The following is a 13817-nucleotide window of genomic DNA, read 5'->3' on the forward strand; positions in this document are numbered from 1 at the left end:
GCAGGAAGCAGCAGGTGGATCGGTGGTTGGCAAAAGAGTCCATTCAGCTCCACTTGGCTTGCAGACCGAGGCGGCGGCAGCGGGAGACACAACAAGGCACACTCGCTCTTCCTTGTTTGTTGTGGCTCTCTCTCGTCGTCCGTCCTCCTACCATTCTCTTCTCTGTGCATGATTTTGTCTTTTGTCGTTAAGTCAGCCATAGTTATCTAGGTGGACAACGGTGCGCGTTGAGATACTCCTATCGTCAGAGGCCGTTTGCACTTTTGTTGCTTGCAACTTCTGGGACTTGTAGCGTGCGACCGTCTGTGCGTCTTGGATTCTGTGACGCTCGTCCAAGGGTGCTCCCTTTCTTGATCGCTGCTCGCCTGCATATTGTTATTATTTTCTTCTCTCGAGTCCAGTCCTGCGCTCCCAGTCAAGCTCCCGAGACACATCGGTCGCCCTGGATATGATCGACATACGACAAGGCTGATCCACAACCACGTCCTATTACACCTCTCCACACGACCACGCGAGCATCCAAGCCCCGGCGCTTTCCCCGTCCGTCAGAAAGTCGCCAATCTACCTCGACTTCTCGTCTGGAAGCCGCAAATGACGGCAGTCGCGCCCCCCGTCACATTCCAGCCACCTGCCCGCTCTAATGCGACATGGACTAACGGCACATCCGCAATGACCCAGGACGACATGACCAGGATGTTCATGCCCGGTCCCCGTAAGAGCGCCCAGCGCTCCAATTCGCAATCCTCTCTCACATCTGCCTCGTCCTCGTCTTCTTCCACAATCTCTCAAGCCTCTACCCCCTCTCAAACTTCGCCCTCCAATCAAGACCCCACCTCATGGACCACGCGCAAGAAGAGCTCAAGAGGCATCTGGCCATCAGGAAAAGCAGAACCTACCGCCGGCATTTCCACCACCCGTCCTCAGCCTGTTTCCTCGACTTCGTCTGGTCCCTCTGCCGCATCTGCAATCTCTGCTCTCCACGGCCCAATGTTGCCTTCACAGCAAATGTCCACCGCTCAGAACGGCTCGCTGCGAGGTGCTCAACCCCCTTCCGACACGCCCGCCATTCTTCACCTCTCCCCTATGAATGGCACCTTCGAACGCAAGACCATCAGCGTCCCCTTCTTCCCTGATGTCCTGCGCATCGGTCGTCAAACCAATGCCAAAACAGCCCCGACGCCTGCCAACGGCTTTTTCGACTCCAAGGTCCTCTCACGTCAGCATGCCGAGATCTATGCTGAGCGCAACGGAAGAATCTACATTCGGGACGTCAAGTCTTCCAACGGTACCTTTGTCAATGGTCAGAGATTGTCGCCCGAGAACAAGGAGTCAGATCCACATGAACTGCGTGAGCAAGATGTTCTCGAGCTCGGTATCGATATCGTCAGCGAGGATCAAAAGACAATTGTCCACCACAAAGTTGCTGCTCGTGTCGAACATGCTGGCATCTACAACCAGAGTGCTGAACTCAACTTTGGGGAGATGGATCCTTCTCATCAGTTGAAGCGCAGTGGCAGCCAATCTTCACAACAAAGTGCAAAAGCAAATGCTATGGCTGCTGTCATGGCCGCCAGAGATTCGGGTGGCATGCAACAACCTCAGTGGGCTCGTGGCTGGCCTTCCACTGTGACCACCGAGACGATTGTCAAACGTCTGAACCGCGAGCTGAGCCTTGCTAAGAAGCAATCCTCGGACCTGGCTCGAAGCAAATCTTGCCTTGAAGGCTTGTTGGCTGCCGACTCGAAGGGCAAGCAAGACAAATCAGCGAAATCTTCACCTGTCAAGCAAGCGAATGCCGACACCAAACCATCCGTCATCTTTTCCGAACCTCCTGCTCCACCACCTCAAGCTCCGCTTCCCGAAAAACCAGATGTTGCAAAGGCTCTTGCCGACCCCGTCATCCAACCACTTCTCATGCGTTCAGAGACTGCTCGTCCTATTCTGGCTCCCAACGGTTCTCCCACTCGAGCCGACCACTCACAAGCCCTTCTTATCCTCACACACGAACTGAAACTTGCCAAGGATCAGATTCCCAGCCTCGAAGATCGCGTCAAGAATTTGGAAGAGGCGCTCAAGCAAGAGCGCAATGCTCGCGAAAGTGCCGAAGAAAGAGCTTCACTACTGGAGTCATCTAAGAAGGCTCCTGAAGGCCAAGTAGGCGCTTCTGGCTCTGAACAGCAAGACCAGGCCGACAAGAACGATGAGTCTTCGAAGGATGGCACTCCTGAATTGCAATCACAGCTTGACAGGCTTCGTGCTGCTATGGAAGACATGAAATCGCAAATGGAAGCCTATCGTCGTCGTGCAGAAACAGCAGAATCTCAGCGTGACAATGCGCACCAGACGCTTGCTGAGATGGTTGAGCAGAAGCGCAAGGAGAATGCAGAAGTTCAGCGTCAGCAAGAGACTCTGCCATCTCCTCCTAGTTCATTCTCCCACCCATCAAGCCCTACGACGTCCTCGAATGGACACATTTCGGAACCTGTGGTCGAAGGCAGCTTGTACAGTCTCTTGGCTGAAGCTGGCATCAACGCAAACGCAGCTTTGTCATCGGAGCAAGCGGCATCAATTCAACAATTGCTTGCCCGCAAGATGCCTGTCGCTCAACGAGACACTTCCCATGATTCCTCTGACAACCTGAAAGAGCAACTGGTCCATCATGGCTTGCCGCTCGGATCTGGTTTCATTGTGGTTGTCGTTGGCATGGCTCTCATGCACTACTTGGATGGTTGGGAGAAGCTGCACAGGTGAAGTTAATGGACTCACCTACCACTTTCTCCACGAGCACAAGCATGAACCTTCCCTTCCAAGACAAGTCTTCGCTTCGCCCGAGTCACATCATGACACAAAACAAAGGCATGATGATCAGGCACTGACATTGGGGACGCAAGTAGTCTCCGCTATGTCTCGACTCAGATTACACAGACCATGAGTTTGGCAAGCGACTACCTGAAGAACGCATTGTTTAACATGTGCGAGCGAGCATGGAAACAAGCACATCCCACTCGCAAATCCTACGTATGAATAACAGCACCGCGCTTCGCTCGGAGGGCTGTGAAAGTGGTCTACTCACTGAACTCCCGGCGGACCATTTTTAACGACACAAAATAAACTTACGACCAATTCTTCTATGTTCTTACCTCTTATTCAGGATCGTTCAAGAAGAGAGAGCAAAATTCCTTCTCTTTGGACAAGGGAGCCTACAAAGAAGCAAGAGCAATGTATTTGCAAACACTTGCACATATTTCTGACCTTCGCTCATTTTTTCCTTTGTTGCGGACAGAATAGCATTTTTCGCATCGTTGGGAAGGACAACATGAGAGGCAGGCATACACAATGCACCTATGGGATCTGGATGGGTGGGTGGACGGGTTTGGCGTCAAGAGGCGAAGCATTCACTTTCTTCTTGAGTGTCTGTTGGATATGCTGGCAGCACTGTCAGTCTTCTTGGGTGATTGGAGTGCAACCAATTTGGACCCTATAACTCTTACGTTTTACCTTTTTCTTCCACTTTCAATTCTACTTGTGCATACTCTACATCATCTTTCCGTGTCAAATGTAACGATTTGTGAACACGCGTTGATGGAAGCATCTGAGGTATATTACTCGAGGTGACTCTGCTTGGTAGACCGCTCGTCATTCGGCCCTGACACTTTTCTGAAAAGCATGCACCTCCTACAGCATTTGTCTGCAGTAAATATCACTGTTATTATTTTGGCGCCTCAATCGTTCGCATCAGTGTATTCAGTAACTTCTGCAGGCTCGCCATCGTGCTCCTGAGCTTTTCAGCAAGCGAGAAGTCAAGCTTAAGCCAGGGTCGTCCTCTCAACCACAAATATCTGACTCGTCAGCATCGATCTTCGATGCGGTCTTTCATCTGAATTGATGTAACTCTGTCTCTAGCACTACTGCTCTACTCTAACAGCTCGTGACTTGGTTGGGATGTTGTTGTACCAGTACCGTGCAAGGGGGAAGAGGCACGACAAGCGGACACGGTTTGGCAGATATCCTTGTATGTACTCGAGTAATACGGAAGATATTTGACATGCTTTGGGGTATGGACCAGTAATGATAAAAGAGTGATCTCCTCGGGAGCTGCAAAGGCATTTGACGTGATACTACGCGACATGCGAGCATAATGGCGTCTCACCGCTAGCAAAAAGTGTTTAGTGTGAGCTGGTCTCATAACAACGTGCCTCACTGATCATGGTCTACAACAGACAACAACATCTTAGCGACGAACCATAGAGTGACCTTATCTTATCAAAGCCATGATGGCATTTGACGTGATACTACGTAACAATTGAATTCTAAGGCATCTTAATATGTCGAGGTGAGCACGTCTAAACTTCAGAGGATTGCCTCATTCAGTCCTCTCTCCGCATGCCTGTAGTCAATTCTAATTCCGAAACGGAACTGCCGCTTTCAGAACGGCAACGACGGCATCAAATCGTGCGTTTGCCATTTGCGCTTGAATGGAGATCTATGATGAAGAAACGCAAAAGATTAAACTGAATAATTGCGACAGCGAGGATGGGCGCGGATGAGCATTCTAGTTGATTTGTAGTCGTATGCTTTTGAGTGGCAGATTCTGACACAGAGATGCAATATTTCCAAAGCCTTGACAAATAGCTTGCTACGTATCCAGACGTGGGTACGACGAGGTCTGATTTATCCGGTGCGAGCACCAAGGCGCTCTTGTTAATGTCAGTTTTGATACTGTACACTCTCGTCGGCCTTAAGCACCCTAGATTGATGTCGTTCGCTTATCTGATCGTCTAGACAGAGGTCAGCGTACTCGGCCGACTTCGGAATACCGAGGCTTAATGATAGAGTCTATCCTAAAATCAGCTGTATGAAGAGAAGGGATCAGAATCCTGAGCATCTGATAACCTTTCTGATGATCGCATTGCATTGGCGCAATGATGGCATGTTGTAAACAGCCGTACTTGTAGGATTGGCTAGATGCAGCAAGATTGAGCGCTGTACATACCTAAAAGAGCAAGTGCTTTTAAACTTCACTGACGCTTTGTGTCAAAAGAAGCGCAAAGAGGCGATGTAAGAAGCATGATCGAGCATAATACGCTTCCATAGCGACTTGCGCGAGATCATAATGAACTTCGCCATCCGTATCTTGCCTCCAAGATTTGTCTTGCCGGTGACAAAGGTCGATTCGCTCTCGTCAACCGATGGAAGCACAAAATGAAGGAAAGGCGGCTATTGGCGGCTCGCGGAATGTGGGGAAAAAAGAGACAAAGAGGCCAAGCAAGACAAGCATCCAAGGAAGGAGTCGCCGACAAACTCTCGAGGCCCGACAGATGCCGCCAATCGGTCAAGCAAGGCAAGGGTGTGAAGACCTCAAGGACCGAGAGCATCGAGACAGTGCGTCCGGGCAGAAAGCCGTGATGGCCAAGGGATGAATTTTGTCACAAAAATGCCAGCTCACTGCGAGGTCGGAGAGTCTGCGCTGCTCAAGAACATCGACACGTCTTGATCAACAAGCATAATTATGCGATCGACGCTCCAAACAGCACCCTGAGTCGCAGTCAAGGGACAAACGTCGACACTCCGAAAAAGACTCCGCTCCATGCGACCGGTGTGTTCAAATGATCTTTGACTTCGTGATGTGTAATGCGGAGAAGAGATTGTGTATCTTTGAGTGCAGATACGGAACAACAAAGACATGCAGCTCTGTGTCTTAAGATACGACTGATAAGTTAGATACGGTACCTGCTTCTTCAAGGCCTTGAGTGAGCACGTGGGCTTGGTACGGATAAGGCGGCCATTGCGATATGTGAATGCGACGCCTCGCTTTATCTCGAGATATGCAGATGAAAGGAGATGGTGAGATTAGCATGGATAGAGTGCGCGTGCGCATCCGGTCGGACGCAAGGTCACGGATCAAATAGGATACGACGCGGATGTTTTGGAAAGCGTTGAGAGAAGCACGACATGGTCAATCTGATGGCGCATGGCTGCAAGGAGATAGCACGGTGAAGGGACGAAGTGCATGACGGAGCGTTTCTGGCCAATAGAGCGGCCACTTGGGCAAGGCTATCGCTCAAAAGGCAAATAGATCCAAAATGCGGAGAAGGAGGCAGGAACAGAGATGAGATGGACCATCAAAAAGAAAGAAAGCGAGGCTCGGCTTTTGCAAATCAATTGCTTGTCGCAGACGGCATGTATCAGGCCAGGACCGAGGGAGGTCCGCGTTGCTGCGGATATTACGAGAGCGAAAAGACTCATCACGCCAGGATGATGGAGCGGAATTGGCAAAGAAGCAAACAACCATGACGGTGAAGATGAAGGTTTGACAGAGCCGTTTGAGCGAGCGAGGCTGAAAGCACACACAAAGAAAGACGTCGGGGCCTTTCCCCCACCGGGAAGGAGCTGGGCCGAGATAACGAAAAGGTGTTGCAGATTTCGCTGTAGGAATGGACGCTTTGGGAATTGGGGTCAAATGGGAAAGTCAGAGTCAGGTCACAGTCAGGCCAGGCTTGGCGGGCCAGAGAATGTTTGCTGAAAGAAGTCGGAAGGAACAGGCTTGCAGCGGCAATCTAGCCCTGAACCGGGGTAGGAAGCAGCAAGAACAGGAGCCATGTCGCCGGTGGCTTGTGTTCGATTGGGGGAAATTCTTTAGATTGGCGGTGGCGGGTGTTGTTGGTTGATGGAAGGCCGTCGCCAACGTGGGACTAGAGTTGTCGGCAAAAGTGACGAGCCTTGTCGTGCGGTGTACTGTGCGGGCAGTGGAGCGAGCGTTGACCTAAATCCAGCCAAGTTATCAGCGACAAGCGGTTTGGTACGGTAGATCGGATATGACATGTTGCTATCAGCTGCTCTGGACCTCGCCCTCTCACCTTTCTGTCTCGTGTGCGACGTGTGCCTGTGACTGACTTGAGCACCAAGCATGTCGGGTTGTACCATCCTGGCCAACTCCTGCTTTACCCACACCACTCCTGCTGCCTCTGCCATTGCTACGAGTATACCCATGGCTCCTTCCGTCTGAAGCCTCGAGTATGAGGTGCAACCACTCCGCAACAGTGCCATGATAAGCCAACCACCCACGGGCACGCAAGTTCCTGGCCCTCACCCTCGCCCTCTGAACCGCCCTGCTCTTCCTTCCAAACTCAGCAACGTCGACCTGAATCGCCAACATGACACTGCCGATGTCGACGACACGAATCACTCGGCATACACGGCTAACGGCATGCTCCAATACGCCGCACAGTCCGTCAACACTCCCGACGAACCCACTCAACACATACCTCCACGTCTTCTCTCCCAGCGTACAACACAACTACCGCTACCTCGTCGTCCCCAGTCTCTGACCGCACAAGGTCAAGCTCGCCAACCCGTCCCAAAGCCCTCACCTCCACCCGTCCTGGATCCATCAACGCGAGCCAACGGCCTACAACCACCTGCAGTCGCAACTGCCCTTCCTCGAGACAAGGCTGCCGACTTCTTCCCATGGACCAACATTGAAGGCAAGCACCCGGAAGATGTGCTGAACGAGCACCTCATCAAGTCCGGATACAGCGACAAGCCCGCTGGTGCTTCGCAAACCGAGTCCAACATCGCTCGTCCTCATCTCTGGCCTAGCTTGAAGAACAAGAATGGACTGGGTGTACTTTCCGCTCTCTTTGTCCAGGTGCTGGACAAGAGGTCTCAAATGCGTCTGTGTACTGCCCCTTCCACCTTCAAGCCGCCACCAAGAGTCACCCTGACCGACACGAAAAGAGAAGCTTGGCTCAAAGATCTTGCTAACCCAGAAGTCCCGTTACGAAAGCTTAGTAGAACGATACCACATGGTATCCGTGGCAAGGTTCTGCTCGACCATTGTATTTCCAAGGACATTCCCATTGCCAGAGCTGTCTGGCTTTCCAAGTGCGTCGGAGCTAATGAGATTCGTGCTTTCAAAAGAAAAGGTGTCTCTGGTCCCGCTGCTCTTGCTGGTGAACTTAAGTGGATCAAAGAATGGACGGTGTTTGTCGAACAGTTCATCGATGGCATCATTTCCAGCTGCGGACAGCGAGGATGGTCTCAAAAGATGAACTATGCTGTTCGTTTGGGCACCCACTTCTATGTTGAGCATCTCCTTGACGAAGAACACTACATGGACTGGATCCTCACTTCTCTCAAGCAAAGCTCTTCCGAAAAATTGCCCGTGTGGATCCTGCTTACCCAGATCTACTGGAAGCATTTAATCTCTCACCGCAAACGTGGTCACCGACTCTCCGAAGCCTTACTTGGACATGCTAAAACTCTTGCCGGTACACCCTATGGTATCAACCTACAACTCACAACGCGCATCAACCAACTCATCACTATCCTGGCCGTCAATCACAGAGGATGTCTGGTATTACCGAAGTCATGGAACGAATACAAGGCTACGTTCGCTGCTGTCAAGCCCACAGGTCGCCTCAATGTGGAGGCTGACGGCTTGATCAATGTTGCAAGACGAAACAACCGATTATCTGGAGCATCTCCACAAGTTACCTGTCGTACCCCTAGACTTCGATTATGTGATATCTTGGACTCTGTCGGCTTGGATGTTCAGATTGACAGAATTGCTGCTCAATGTGAGCAATTAGGGATCGAGACGCGTTCAATGCTGGTCACGATACTCGAATGGGCAGCTTCAAAACATCGATCTGGTATCGCTCGTGTTTACCTTGCTGCGCAGTTGATTCGATACTGGAGCTTTGCGGGCTTTGGTGCAGACGATGCAGTACTGACCATGCTCGAAAAGGCTCGAAACGACCGCAACATGGAACCGCGCCTGATCTACAAACTTGTCTCCGCCCTCGCCCGATCTGGCCACTTCTCGGTTGGCAGATACCTACAATGGCTCATCTCCATGGGTGTTTTGTCTGGAGCCAATGCTGCTGCGAGTGAGGCACAGCTTCTCCTCGAACTACCGACAGCCTACCTCTCTTCTCACATCGTCAATCTAAGACGTACGCTCTTAAATCGTGTTGGATATCACGCTGATGCCGAAGCGCGTGAGGTCGAAAATTACAAAGCCGTCCTCTCTCAACACCTCGGTGGCATGTCTTTGCCTAGCCCTGGTGTAACTTCGCATGAACCCGTGCTTAGCAACAACCCTGTCGGAGCTGTCAGGATGGCGGTGGCTAGATGGTTATGTGAGAGAGTCGTATCGCAAAGCTTCGACTCTCCTAACGAAACTGTCTTCATTGGCAATCTTGCCGCTTTTTGTCTGGTGCGCCACACATTGGAACAGTTCGAAGACTACCCGAGCTTGGCCAAGGTACTTGCCGCTGCGTCTACCTGCAACAATCCTCAGATCCTGGCCGCTGCAGCAGACACTATCAACCTGAATATCGAGATATTCGCTACCATGGGTTTCTTGCCAGCGTTGATCTCGCAGATCTATCAGCAGCAACGTCGCTTGCGGTCAAGGCAACCTCTAGATCGCACTTTCCTCCTGTCATTGTCAAGACTTGTCCGTCGCATACCATCTAGCGTGGTGTACGCAAAGACTCTTGACAGCGAGCTCGCAATGTGTGAAATTCAAAGCTCTACCGCCGCGTGCTCACCAGCATCTGATAGTATGGCAATCTCGCACTCTGGTAGCGTTGAATCCAACGACGACATCGATCGTGTGCTCACTAGCGGTAACACCATGGACGAGCAGCTAATGGTTCGTATGTTCACCACCATTGCCGATCGGAGTGTCAAGATGGGATCTGAAGGCCTGTCCCGTGCCAGCACATGGTTCGCACAATTGAGATCGTTCGACCAGACCACATTTGAGCAATTGGTGCAGAAGCTTGTCAATCGCATGGCTGAAACTATCGCACCGTGTGAGACTGTAGAAGGTGTTGTTGCCTCCCTGGTCGGTTCTAGCTGCTTGAAGCTTGAGAATTTCTACCAGGTCTGGGAGAAGAAGCTCAATACCATCAGGTCTACGGAACCCGCTAACGCTAGCCGTGTCGCTGTCATTTGTGCAAAGATCCTGATACCCTCGGCATCAGTGTCACACAACCAGTCGGCCGAAGCCTACAGATACAAAGTTGCACAGAGCCTGTTTTGTCTCGAACAGAAAGCAGGTATCCTGCGCATCATCGGATCCTTACTGCAACTGAACCCTCAATCAGTTCTACCGAAGAACGGTAATGCACTGGGAGAGAAAATCACATCGTTGCTCCGTCAGTACATCATCAAGGACCGCAAGCTGGTCTCGCAGGAGCTCATCTCCAAGAATAATCAGTTGATCGCTCAGGGTTCTGTACAACCTCTTCTTGAATCTCTCCTGGACCCTGTGTTACAGGAACAGCAAGTGTCGATTATCGAAAAGGTGAACCAAATTGTTGGGTCAACAACAGAGCTTTCTTTGCCTTTCAGCCAAGTAGCTTTGCAGCAGCTTTCTTCACTGCTCTCTGGAGGCAACAACCTCTCGGAGACCGACAAAGCCAATCTGATCCGTACTTTCCAGAATGCGATCGAGCACACCTCTTCAGTCTGGCCACAATTATTGGGTGCGCTTGACAAAGATCTTATCCATCACATCCACTCTTGGGCAGGTGAATGTATCTTGGAAAAGCTTTCCTCCATCATTGCTGTTGATGGATCCATGGAAGAAGAGACTGCTGTGCGGCGATATTTGAAAGCAGTTGAAGCGTCTGCACTTGCCGCTTCATCACATTCGATGCCATCAACCGCTTTCATCATGCTTGCCGAGCACTTCAAACGTCTGGGCCAGTTTGCAGAGAACATCAACCCTCTTGACCCCGCACAATCAGACAAGAAGGCACGCATGGCATTCGGCATCAACGTGTTGCTACAGCTCACCACCATGCACCATCACACACTGCAAGACGCGAACGCTGTTGCACAGGATCTGATTCCGTTGATGGGTGTCCTGTGTGCTCTTCTGATTCACCCAAAGTTACAAGGCCAACAAGCAATTCTTGAACACATTCTTGACGTCGCTTCCATGATCTCGGATGACTTATTAAATGAGCACATGCACACGATTCTGCGCAACCTTCCACCTCAGACTCGTTGCATACCTCGTCTGCGCTACCTGTTCGGAACCCACACATCTCCTGACGCCTGGTTATCGCTCGCTTCCAAGGTCGTTCCAGCTGCTGCAGGTCAACAGAACCCAACATCTACCCCCGCGCAACCCTCTTCTTCACCAGCTTCAGCTACACAGTCTCCGTCGATGATGCAAAGGCCATGGCCCGTGCCCGCCAGACCTGGCATGCCTGCTCGCCCACCCTCGGTTCCCAACACACCTGTCCTGTCACAAGCACACTTGCAACAACAGCAAGCCCAACAACAGAGACTATCCATGGGCATGGGTGCGAACAGAGGTCCTGTTGAGCTCAAACAAACACCATACATGTTGAGGCGTTGGGAGTTGATGCCCGACCCAACACCTATAATGGGTGCCAACGACACCAGTCTCAGCCTCGGCCTTTTCCAGGCCAGGAAGTGTGTCTAACCACATACCACCTCACTCGATCTACGAATCGGGTATACATCTAGACTTCTCTGTTGATTTGCATCGTCAGTGGGAAAAAGTCTTTTGTTTGCATACCACACTGTTGCTTTATCATTTTCTTTGTTTATTGTTTTCGGATTTTCGGATACTCTTGACGAGTGGCGCAATACGGCTTGAAGGCATTTTATCGGCGTTTTAGTTTCATAGGACGGTGCATCATTTTTATCATTAGGACAGGGAACAGGAAGGAGGGGTCTTGATCAGTTATACCCCAGGGACAACAAGAGGCGAAGTTTGGATAGGAACTGAGATAAGAATGAATAGCATAGGATAGGAGAAATTCCTTACCATTCAATGAAAGACTACTTTTACTTCAAAGCCATTTCAACGATATGAGAATACCCGTTCAAATCAGGTAGGTTCAAAATCTGGAACCTTATCGTCATTCGTTCGTGCATGTCAACCAGGTATGTCATTTCATACAGCTAGATCTTGTCTTGGTCGTGTCTAAAGGTAAGTCTTATCCACAGAGCTTAGACAAAGCAACATGAGTCGGAATGTCCCTTCCCTCTTCACATACAGCAACATCCTTTCTGGTCAAGCAGTGCGTTCTGATAAAGCAACATGAGCCGTGACGTCTTGTCCATATACCCATACATGCATCGACGTTCTTTCTGGTATAGCGATTTGAATTTTTCTGCCGCTCAGACAGGCGAGGTAGACGACTTGTGACGACTGAGACGGCGTTGATACCACGGTAACATCTTGATTAACTCGCGCTTGTTCAGTACATCGATACGCAGCACGGCAGCGACAAAACCCTTCAAGCATGCAGCTTCAACATGTTCTAAGACGGCCACCCCACGGCCGTGAAACATCCTTACCAGTATCGCAGCTCGATATCTGTCTTGCAAGAGCAAATTACCAGGGCCTGACCAGAGCTGAGTTGTCTGGCTGAGCTCTGCAATCATCTTCGAGCCGCACTGAAGTGGGTGGATGTTTAGGATGAGGTCGTTGATTCTGATACGGATGTTCTTCATGTGATAGAAGATGTCAGTCGAATGGGGAGTAGTGGTGTTTGTGTATCTGTCGAAAAGGTCCAGGGTATAGAGAAGGTCCCTGATGGAATAGATCGTGATATAGAAGACGCATTTCTTGTATATTATCGACCAGAGCTCTTTGTAGACCAGGCGACAGACGCGAAGGAGAGACGGTGGAGGATGAACAATTTCGTTGTTCAATACCTCTTGTAGGCGGCGGTCATAGGTCCTCATTTTGCGGGCAGTCAGGTAGTAGATGCCATCTGTTGGAAGTGTGTAGCGATAAACATTCATGCGGATCTCAGGCGGCAGGCCAAGAAAGTTGAAGGTCTGTTCTGGCCAGTAGAGGGGTTTGAGCTATTGGAGATGTCAGTTCCTCATGGCGAACGATGTGATAGAGTGAGTTTTCTTACCTTCCGATACATCTTTCGAATGCATTGACGAAAGTTTGCAACGCAAACGTACAGTGCGCATCCCAGGACAAAGAGAAAGATGGCGGCCACGCAAATATAGATGATGATGGGAAACAAGATCCCTATAAGGGCGACCTTAGATACCATCATGTGCGGTCATGAAGGTATAAGGGGAAGAGAAGGTGGCGAAGATGATGGTGAAAAGAAGATCTCGATCAACATGTTTGTTGTCAGAAAAGAAGGCAAGCACGTGTCTCTGACAGGCCGAGTCACAGGAAGTCACACAGGGAAAGAACCACATACGTGCTTATCATCAAGCAGCACATCTTGCCTGTTCACACCCGCCTGATTTGGAGAGCTACTCAAGTCAGCAATGTTTAGATCGTCAAAGTATCGTAAATCACAAAAGACGCAACCGAGCAATGACCACTACAAAAGAGGACACGACAATCAACATTCTGGAAAAGCTGGCAAAGCCAAGGTGTCTTTATAGCTAGAAAAGATACATCTTGGATATGGACTTAAACACTGGCTATTGTTCAGCCCCTTTTCGACACGGACCACCACATGTATCGGACTATTCTTTTTCGTGATGATACATGATAGTATCGTAACTTTGATAATGAACGGTCGGAATCTCACATACAAAAAGTTCTAGCCACAGAGATTATGTTGCCATCGTGCCTTCCTTTGGTGCTCACTTCTTTCGAGAAGTTATTGTGCAGCTTCGCAGCCTTCAGATGAGAGTCTTCAGTGGTTAAAGAATCTGCAAGCTGCTTTACTTTAGTCAAGATTCACTTCACTCACGACTTCCGACCTCTCCCCTCGCTCCGTGTTTCTCTTCTCCACTGCGATTCCTTTTTTTTCTCTTCCACCTTGATCTCACTGTTTTTC

General features: G+C 50.3%; 3 protein-coding genes across 3 annotated transcripts; 2 read left to right on the forward strand and 1 right to left on the reverse strand.

Annotated features, from left to right (window-relative positions):
• Positions 1 to 693: 693 nt before the first annotated feature.
• M437DRAFT_38906 (uncharacterized protein) lies at positions 694 to 2751 on the forward strand (the record flags this gene model as incomplete). Its single annotated transcript, XM_041019913.1, has 1 exon — positions 694 to 2751. One exon carries the CDS (start codon positions 694 to 696, stop codon positions 2749 to 2751), a length of 2058 nt encoding a protein of 685 aa, XP_040883272.1.
• Positions 2752 to 7045: 4294 nt separating this feature from the next.
• On the forward strand, positions 7046 to 11470 carry M437DRAFT_39498 (uncharacterized protein; the record flags this gene model as incomplete). Its single annotated transcript, XM_041020021.1, has 1 exon — positions 7046 to 11470. The coding sequence occupies one exon, from the start codon at positions 7046 to 7048 to the stop codon at positions 11468 to 11470; it is 4425 nt and encodes a 1474-aa protein (XP_040883273.1).
• Positions 11471 to 12174: 704 nt separating this feature from the next.
• Positions 12175 to 13070, reverse strand: M437DRAFT_39640 (uncharacterized protein; the record flags this gene model as incomplete). The annotated part of the gene is made up of 2 exons (XM_041020046.1): positions 12175 to 12867; positions 12924 to 13070. The coding sequence occupies 2 exons, from the start codon at positions 13068 to 13070 to the stop codon at positions 12175 to 12177; spliced, it is 840 nt and encodes a 279-aa protein (XP_040883274.1).
• Positions 13071 to 13817: the final 747 nt, after the last annotated feature.

Source organism: Aureobasidium melanogenum (genome assembly GCF_000721775.1).
Source record: "Aureobasidium melanogenum CBS 110374 unplaced genomic scaffold scaffold_2, whole genome shotgun sequence".
Lineage (NCBI taxonomy): Eukaryota > Fungi > Ascomycota > Dothideomycetes > Dothideales > Saccotheciaceae > Aureobasidium > Aureobasidium melanogenum.